Source organism: Alligator sinensis, unplaced genomic scaffold, assembly GCF_000455745.1.
Source record: "Alligator sinensis unplaced genomic scaffold, ASM45574v1 scaffold611_2, whole genome shotgun sequence".
NCBI lineage: Eukaryota > Metazoa > Chordata > Crocodylia > Alligatoridae > Alligator > Alligator sinensis.
The window spans coordinates 759,160-768,526 of NW_005841869.1; the positions used below are offsets into that span (position 1 = coordinate 759,160).

Here is a 9,367-nt window from a genome sequence, read left to right on the forward strand (position 1 = left end):
GCCCCGGCTCCTGCAAATTTGGCCTGGGGGGAGTCTTATTCTGCACGATGGGGGATAGCTCACCTACTGGGAGGCTAAGCAACTCCTTGCCATTGCAGGGGCTTCAGGTCTCAGTGGCACGTGGGACCTCCCTGTTCTCTGCCTGCAGCGGTTTAGTCTCTTTTTAGGACTTACCTGTGTTGGTCCAACCCCAGTTATTGGCCTAGTACAGGGCAGAGCCCAGGGGCCTGTCCCATGTGGGAGGCCAGGGTAGATGACCTGATGGTCCCTTATGGCCTCCAGCTCTTGGACCCTATGGAAGGAGGTGTTCAGAAATGGAGGAAATGTGTTTTAAAGCCAGCAGCACTCGGGTGTCTGTAACCGCCTCCCTTCACGGCCTCGTCCTATTCCCACCAAAGCCAGGGGGCAGATTGGAGACTTTGGGGCCTTTAAGTAACATCTTAAACTTCATGTGGAGTATCCCATTTTTGGCTGCCTGGCAGACGTGATGCCTTGCAAACTGCCAAGAACGATGCTGAAAAAGAAAAGCTATAAATAGCAAAATGTTTGACATTCTCTGAGCTCTGGCTCCGGTGACATACTAAGTATTTGCAACAAAAAAAAAAAAAAAAAGTATGTAAATACATGCAGTTCTTTATCTAGCATTACCTACATATTTGTGGCATTTTTAAAAGTCTGCTTGAATAGCAAAGGGGGGCTGGGGGGAGTGGGATGTTTTAGATGTCAAGTGGGCGATGCAGGCAGCCCCAGAACCTGTCATTTGTCTTGGAAAAGCAGTTTGTGGAAGAAGAGATGCTGGGGCAGGGTCATAGGCCAGGACGTCCTCTGATGCTTGCTAAATGCCACTGCGCTGGGTAATTGAGAGCGGCAGAGCTGCATCATCCCACAGTGCCTACAGCGGGCAGGCCTTGCCAGCCCAAATCATTACCGACGTCATCTGTGATTGGGGGGTTGTTTCTGACTCCTGCCCCCACCTGCCACCCCCGCCCCCTCTTTGACAGTCTTGCTCTTACTATCTCCATCCTTTTCCTTAAGGCAGCTTCCAGTTGCACGGGTCGTGGCTGCAGCCGGGGCAGGGGGCCTGAAGGCGGTTAGTCGATACATGTTGTGTACAAGCGCCCCTCACCAAAGGGCGATGTTTCTCATATGGAGGAAAGCAGAGTGCTGGTTCCAAGTCCCCAGACAAGAGGGGCTTTGTATGATCCTACATGGCAGTGCAAAGCCATCAGGGCTAATACAGACAAAAAATACAGGGCCCGTGCCATGCCGGTCTGTAGGTATTCGCCCAGATCTGCCAATGCCCTGCAGCTCTCTCTTCTGTACCAAGAACGCCAATCCCTGTTCTCCCCTAACCGTGGCACAGCATTGCTCCTTACCGAGGATGTGCTTTTTTCAGCAGAGATGCACCCTCAAGAGCCCAAGGTGAGGCCGGGGTGTGCTATTGCTTGGTTCCCACCGGGATCGGGTATGATGGTAGGGCTCTACGGGTAAGGAAGGGGCAAGGCCTTGAGTCGTGTGCAGCAGAGAGCTGCCCGGTCTCTTTGAGAAACACTTGCATGGAAAGCAGAAGGTGCACTTGCAGACTGCAGATAAGAGAACAGAAGTGGTATCGGCTGCTTGTTTCCTCTGTGCTGGTGCTCATGGAAATGTAATTGCTGTCTTGTAGACAATGCATCGGATTAAGGAGACAAGACAGCTTCAATCCTTTTCAAGCCCTGGCCTGAGGTCTGAATGCTGCCCCGTAGACCAGGGAGAGTTGATTCGTATTCAGCATTTCCCCAAATCTTCTTTTTCACGGAGAAGTCACATTGTTAGCCTAAAACTCCTGGCAGGAGGAACCAGAGGAGTGAAATGTCCCCTTAAATTCAGTGATCCGGTTTGTGCTTCAGTGTGCAAATCCCGATCGTTTAGGCGGCACCAGGAGCTAAACTGGAAGTGGCGTTTTGTGTCTTTTGACATTTCATTGTGAAGCCTCTTGCACCTCTCCCACTAGGGCCTTGCCTGAAGCAATCCTCAGCTGCTGCACACAATTGAGGGCAAGTTCATCTGGTTCATTTGATCCAGTGCAGAAGCCCTTCCCAGGGAGACGCTGCCTCTGCACTTAGCCAGCATTGCCAGGGAGCTGGTTTGGGACGAGAGACCCCCACCCCACCGCCCCGAGCCAAGGATTTCTATTATCGGTCAATTAAACACCCACGTACTCTTAGCTTAGTTTGCAGCAAGATCTGCCCTGAGCCAGAACGAACCTTTCTAGCTTCGCTGGGCATCGCACAACAGCTGGGATGATTCAAAAATCCCATCCATATTCCCTGGTGGACCAGACCTGTGCAGGTCCTACCCAGTGTCCAGTCCCCAGCTTTATCCCAGCACCATCGTCACCCCACAATAACGCGTGCCGTGTGCTCAGAGCTGCGTGCGGGAGCAAAGCGTTCTTCCTCACCTTGATAATATTTTTCGGAACTGTTTGAAAACCAAACAAATCGACCAAAAAAGGGCCTCTCTCTGGTTTCAGTTGAAAATTCCCGTTTCCTCCCGAAGTTTCCAGGTTTTCGTCAGCAAGTTAAAACTGCAAATCCATTTTTAAAAGTGTTTCTCCCAACCAAAACGCCACATTTTCTGCTGAAAACCTTCCCCCTTCAAATTCAGGTTTTAGCAGCCAGAACCCCGATTTGGGGAGTCAAAGTTCAACCATCTTCTGCTTTCTCTCGACACGTTCTGCTTGCCGGTAACGGAGGAGTTGGAGTTTGCAGTCTTGCAATGCAAGTATGAAAGCTGATTTAGAGACTTGGTCAGAATAAAGTAGGTTTCTTTTTAATCATCAGTTTTCCACGAGGCCAAAATGTCCTTCCCAGCCGCTCTACCAGGGCTGTGGCTCTTTAGGTTTTGCACATTGTGCCCCCAGCTCCTTTGCCAGTGTGAACTGTAGCGTCTCATCTAGCTTCAGCAGAGCTCTGCTGATTTACACAGGCTGAAGATATGGGCCTAACTTTTTGTGTTGCTCTTTTTTATATAAACGCTCATTCCTTCTCAAATACTTAGTTCATAGGATCGTAGACAATGAGGATTGAAGGGAGCTCAGGAGGTCCCATCTAGTCCAACCCCCTGCTCCAAGCAGGACCAGCCCCAACTACATCATCCCAGCTAGGGCTTTGTCCACCCGGGTCTTAAAAACCTCCAAGGAGGGAGAGCCCCCCACCTCTCTGGGTGACGTGTCCCTGTGCTTTACTACCCTCCTGGTGAGAGAGTTTTTCCTAATATCCAACCTCAACCTCCCTTGCTGCAGCTTGAGCCCATTGCTCCTTGCTCTGTCGCCTGCCCCCGCTGGGAGCGGTCCAGCTCCAGTTAGACATTTGCACACCTGTATTTAAGTAACTATCGACATCTAAAAGCCTTGCATTTAATGATCATCATGCCACCTCAATGGGTGGTCACGGCTCAGCATTTCACGTGCCTCTGTGATTTCCAAGCGCACAGGGTAAAACGGGACCTGAGTGACCGCTTGCATTAGATGTCACAAATGAAACAGAAATGTCTAAGAAATGTCAAACCTCTGATGTAGATTTGGGGGTAATGGATAGATGGAAAGCAGGAAAAACTACCTCTTTGCAAACTCCATGATTTGTCCATGTTAGAAGTGAATGAAGCCGGTAGATCTGCTTATATCCTGCAAAGGCTGACAAGCCCCTTTAGCTCCTGGGGCTATCCATGTTTATAAAAAGAAGTGAGTGTAAGTCTCGGCAGGATCGGGGCTTTGTTTCAGACCCCTGCTCCTCGCCCCGAGGCTCAGGGGATGGAAAAGGGAATCCAGAGGCCTTTTGTTTGTCGAGTCTGTACTCTGAGAGCTCTCCCCGTACCGCCCTATTTGTGATGAGCTTAGCACAATCACAGCGCCTGGCCTGAGCCAAAAAAAAAAAAGAGAGAGAAAGAGAATTTAACATCCCCAGAGATGGCCCACGCAGCAATAAACCTGAGGGAAATGGGAAATTAATTTTTTATTGACATTTATAATACAATATAAGTACTATAAAAATCTGATTGCAACAATTAGTCTAAGATAAACCACAGGATAAGTGAGACAGTCCCAGAAAACATCCTGCTTGAAGGATGCAGCTGGCAACGTGTCACACTGTTTACGAGGCAGGATCCGATTTTGTGCTGTGCCTCTTTGCCCTAGAGGGGCAGCTCGAGGGCTCGGCTGCGAGTTGGTCTGCGCCAGGGGCTGTACAGAGTCAAAGGAAAGATGAAAGCCAGGAAGTCTTTAGTGCAATGAGTCGGCAGAGATCTTCTGTCCGGACACCTGGCTGCAGGTAACGATGCTGCCCAAATTTTGGGAGCCAGCTGCAGCTCCTTACTGGAGAGCTGAGACGGAGAATAAATACGCCGAGGGAACGCCTGGCTTTCACTCGGGTAGGAGCGGTCGGCTGGCGTGCATCCGACTGGCCGTGTGTCGTGGGCGTAGGTTGTAGCCGTGTTGAGCTAAGGACACGGGCAGACAAGGTCCTTTGGCTAAATGTGATTTCTTCTATTAGACCAACTTGCAAAGAACAATTTTTCCAACAATTTAGCTGGTCTAATAAAAGAAACCACATTTACCCGAAGAACCTGGTCTGCCTGTCCATGCTTCCCGGGCCCCATCATTACAGGCTCTGGGTCCTTCCCAAGGATTCAACTCTATAAAAAAGTCACGGTCGCCTCTGTCCCTCTCCGTCCCGTAGGAGCAATGTGCTTATTTTGGAAGTGCGTGGGAGAGAGGGACACCGCGAGACGGGGCGCTATGCTGTGCCTCCGAGCTAAATCCAGAAGCTAGCTTTGCTCCAGGGTTACAGTGTGGGGAGCTCCACGGGCCTCGTTGCCTAGATCCCTCCAAAGTTGAGGTCCGGTGGCAGCCAAAGGACCACTGGATCCTCGTGCCCCTCCTTGGGCAGTCTCACAGAATCGGCGGGGCTCGGCCGTCGTGACACCAGGGTCACAGAGGGACGCCACCCTCCGCCCCTGAGAGCCAGTCTTGGAGCAGAGACTTTCTCTGTTGCAGTGGAGAGCCTGTGCGGCTGACAGCACCGGGGGGCATGGATCACGGAGGCCAATAGATGAACTTGGGCTTTTTATTTTTAAACATCCTGGCTGCTTTGGCATGCCAGACAGGGCCAGGAGTCCTCGGTAGTGGGGAATGGTATAATGAAGCACCTTCTTTTGCAATGCATAGAAGACCTGGACCATAGCAGAGCTAAGCATGGCAGGTTAGGACCTCCATGCAGCAGTGGATTTAGGCCTGCCTACCCGGATGAACCCCATATTTATCAGCGTTTGGTATCTCAAGCTCTCTTTGGTTTCCTCAATATTTTTGCCGGACGACACCCAGTCACTCTCAGCAAACAGCGAGCGTGGTACCAGCGCAAGCCGTTGAAGCCCAGAGGCAGAGCGCCCCTGCTCACGGCCCCCAGGTCTGGAGGCGCCTGCCTCCCGCTTTCCATATTTCTTTACATATGAATGAAGTGTGAGATTTATGTCAGAAAGAAACGTGGAGCAGATGCCATAAATCACCGCAGGAGAAGACTTGCCGCAGCAAAGGTTGGGGAGCACTTCATGGATTTTCTTATTTATATGCATCTTTTGCACCAAGCCATTTTATAATAGACTGTAGAGCGGCACTCGAGCACTGGAGCTGGCTGATATATATCGCGCCGGACAGAAAATACAAATAGAGAGTGAAGGGTAGGAACTGCATCATTTCCTAACGCACACAATTATGCCAGGATTGTTCTAAGGCTGTGACTTGGATGCCTCAGCGCTGAATTAGGATTGCCACAGCTCCCATAAATCAGGCTCTTGTGGCGAAGGGGTGCAGACATCACCTCGGGAATGGGATTGCAGGGCAGATGACGATAATGATAATAATGATAGGCATAGTGATGGCGATGATGCTGCCGTGACTTTCAGTAATGGTAAGGTTACCCAAAAGCAGGGACTTCTGCAGCCTTATCGCTCACGAGCAAGGCCTCAATAAGAAATCGGAAGGGTTGCTATTGTGCTTTCATTTATTATTGTGAGCAACCCGACAAGAACCAAGCAAGACACCCACGCAGCAGGCAAACCTATTGGGAAGGGAAACAGGTCAGTGCCAAGGGTGTTACTGCAAAAAGCATCCGACGATGACTTAAATCAATGGGGGCAAACTTTTTGGTAGCTGTACCACGACTTAGCCCTACACCCTCCCTGAGTGTCACTCTGACCCCCCTCCCCTGCCTGATCTGCTGCTCTGGTTTCTGCACCCAGTCCCTTGGCCACTGTGCTGCCTGCTCCTCTCCCGAATCTCCCATGTGCCCCAAGCAGAGCCTGTCCGTCGGCGGTGGTCCCTCGAAGTCGAGGATGATGTCCGTCAGGGTTGATGGGTCCTCAGGTGACCGAGGAGCCTGATTCTGGAGGCACACATTCTTCCGCAATGGGGGCATGTTGTTGAGTTGGGGAGTGGGATTCGCAGCCCTGGGTTGGTCTCCTTCTTCCTCTGCCACCTCCATATTAAATCGTTGGGCCTCGAAGTGGCGTGCACCTTGGCGGACCAGATGGCACCATGCCAAACAGTCAGCAGCTTGCTCCTCTGAGCCATTGGTGCCAATGCCTCTGTGCTTGAGGGTGACCTTCTTTGTACCATTTCCTTTGGCCGCCCTTTGAGCGTTGGCCAACAGAGAGCTGGGAGAAGAGGATCTGGCGAGGGAGGCGGTTCTCGGACATCCGGACACAGTGGCCCGTCTATCGTCCCTTCTCAAGAGCAAGGCTTCGATGCTGATGGACGCAGCTTCATGGAGGACGCTCGCGCTGGTCCGGCGGTCCTCCCATTTGATCCCCTGGATTCAACACAAGCACCGCTGGTGAAAGCTCTCAAGGGTCTTAATGAGCAGTTGGTAGATGGTCCAGGTTTCACTGCAGTAGAGGAGGGTGGTCAGCACGACAGCCTTGTACACCAGCACATTTCTTGACTCTGAAGGTCTCTATTTTCGAACATTGCCACAGCTTGAAGAAGGCAGCACTGGCGCAGTTGACCCGGTGCTGGACTTCTTCATCAATGGTAGCCTGTTGAGAGAGGCTGTCCATGCCAGGGTGGCCTCCCCTGAGCTAAATGCAGGTAAAATAAGATGCTTGGGTCTCTAAACAGCTATGAGACTAGGGGTTAACGAACAGTGAGGCCCCTTTTGCTCAGCAACTCTTTGACACATTGAATGTCATCATCTCATAATCATCCTCGCCTGCGAGGGATTGCCAATGGTCTTCCATGATCGTCTTATCTGTGGGTCTGCAGATAGCTAATGAATATTACTTGCTTCGGGAGTCTGGAGTCGCACGTCTGGATGAGATGGCCGGACTGGCAAAGTCGATGTCGAATGATCGTCAGCTCGATGCTTGTGGTGTTTGCTTGCGGGAAGACACTGATGTTGCTTCTGTCTTCACACTGGATTCAAAGGATCTTCTGCAGGCAGCAGTGATGATACTTCTCCAGCAGCTTGAGATGTCTCCCATACGTTGTCCTCACCTCGACTCCGTACAGTGAGGCAGGGATCACGACTGCTTGGTAAACCATGAGCTTGGTTTCAAATCGTATGTCATGATCTTCCAACACCCATTTCTTCAGGTGGCTCTTGCACAGTTAGGGTGATGCTGGATTTCTTCATCGATGCCAGCCTTCTGCGAGAGATGGCTTCTGAGGTACAAGGAAATACTCATTGTTATTTAATGTAATCGTCTAAAGCTGCACTGACTCCTGTCCTGTTTCTCCCTGTAGGTCTTGCAACCATGATAGACTCCAGAGGACCACTCCGGTCCAACAAACGGCCCTGATATTGGACTGAAACTGGGCAGCAGCTCGGATCTGAGGTAAGTTCAGAGCACGTTACCCTCAGGAGAAGAGAAAGCCATGCTGCTTCATTGCATGTGCCCGCATGCATTGTATGGGGAGCCTGGGCATTGGCCTGGGGGCTGTGGGGTCCACTCTGAGAGTCCTGTAAGATGATCTGTGGACCTGGCCCTAAGTCTCCTTATGCTTTATTTTTGCAAAATATGCCTAAAGCTGTTGAGGTATTGGGATGCTGGAGTCAGGAGGTGTCTCAGCGCTGCCTTCGGCTGGGTGAACGTCTCACCTGGCCCAGTCGTGCTGCTGGTGCTACAGCTTGCTGGGCTTCTCCTTCTGCAAGAGGGGGAATGGCCTCTGCTTTTAGGACCGGCTCATCGGAGGTGGGCGCCCGCTCGGTGAGGAGGGGCAGGTCTGCACCGTGACTCGCATGCACAGCGTGAAAGGAGAATTAAACCATAATGATGTGAGTGGGAGGGGAAATGCATCAATGCAGCGAACTCTGCACCGGGCCTGAATAGCACGGAGGGGGCTGCCGGGCAGCTAGACATCCTCTCCCCAGCCTGAGACTTTGGAGAGAGGCTCCGACCTTTGTTATGTGCGTGCAAAGCCCCCGGCTCAGTGGGGCTCTGACTCCTAACCGGGATCTCTAGCTACCAGTGCAATGCAAATGATTAATGCTAATAATTAACAAATGCCCTGCCCAGAATGCAAAAGCCAAGTCATAACAATCTGACCACCCAGGGCTTTGCCGGGAAAGGGAGCGCAATTAAAATGCTGAAGCTGCAAAGCATTTCTTCAGCAATTCAAAGCCGTTCATTTTTTCAGTAGGAAACCCACTGGCCAGTTCAGCAGCCGCAGGTTTGATTTAGAGACAATATTAGACGTTAAGAAGGTGAAGGCGCCACGAGGCCGTAGATAGCCCAGTGCCCTCGCCAGAGCCGAGGATACTGGGGTGTGTCAAGCGCTTAGACTTGCTGGCTGCTAAATGAGAGAGCAACGCTGACAGCAGGAGCAATTAAATGAGCATCGCCTGCAAAGTTCAGGTGCGAGTTTTTACAGCCGCCGCAAGTTGCTGGAACTGGGAAAGCAATGCAACCTGTCTTAATGGGATCTCCCTGGGCCGCTCTGCTACCGCTGCTCAGGGCTGGTAGGAGAGGGGGGCTTCCGGGGCCTAGGTCAAAAACTTCAGTACGTGGCTTGCTCCTGATCCCCCCCAGGGAGGCAGAGTCGGTAATGAGGAGCACTTCTCAGGAGAAGCCCGGGTCATGGCCATACGGCGACGTGCCCTTGGGCGGGTGCTGGAGCTGCAGCAGCTCGGAAAGCACACAGCAGTGCGGCGACTGATGCTGCAGATTTGCAACCAGAACGCAGGTCATTATTAACTTGCGGTGTCTGCCCAGGTGCCTAACAGAGGGATGCTGGGCAGAAGGGATTGCAGGTGACTTAGCCTCTTCGTTCGTGGCTGTGCGTGACTTGTTCTGACGGCAGGTCCCACCTGTGCCAGAGGAGGGAGTCGGGGGGGGG

At 51.9% G+C, this 9,367-nt stretch overlaps 1 protein-coding gene across 1 annotated transcript in view; it reads left to right on the top strand.

Annotated features, from left to right (window-relative positions):
- UBAC1 (UBA domain containing 1) overlaps positions 1-9,367 on the top strand; it is a 66,845-nt gene that overhangs the window by 623 nt on the left and 56,855 nt on the right. The window contains exon 2 of the mRNA XM_006016938.1: positions 7,295-7,534. Within this exon, the coding sequence (XP_006017000.1) occupies positions 7,295-7,534 (240 nt within the window). The remainder of the gene's footprint in view (positions 1-7,294; positions 7,535-9,367) is intronic.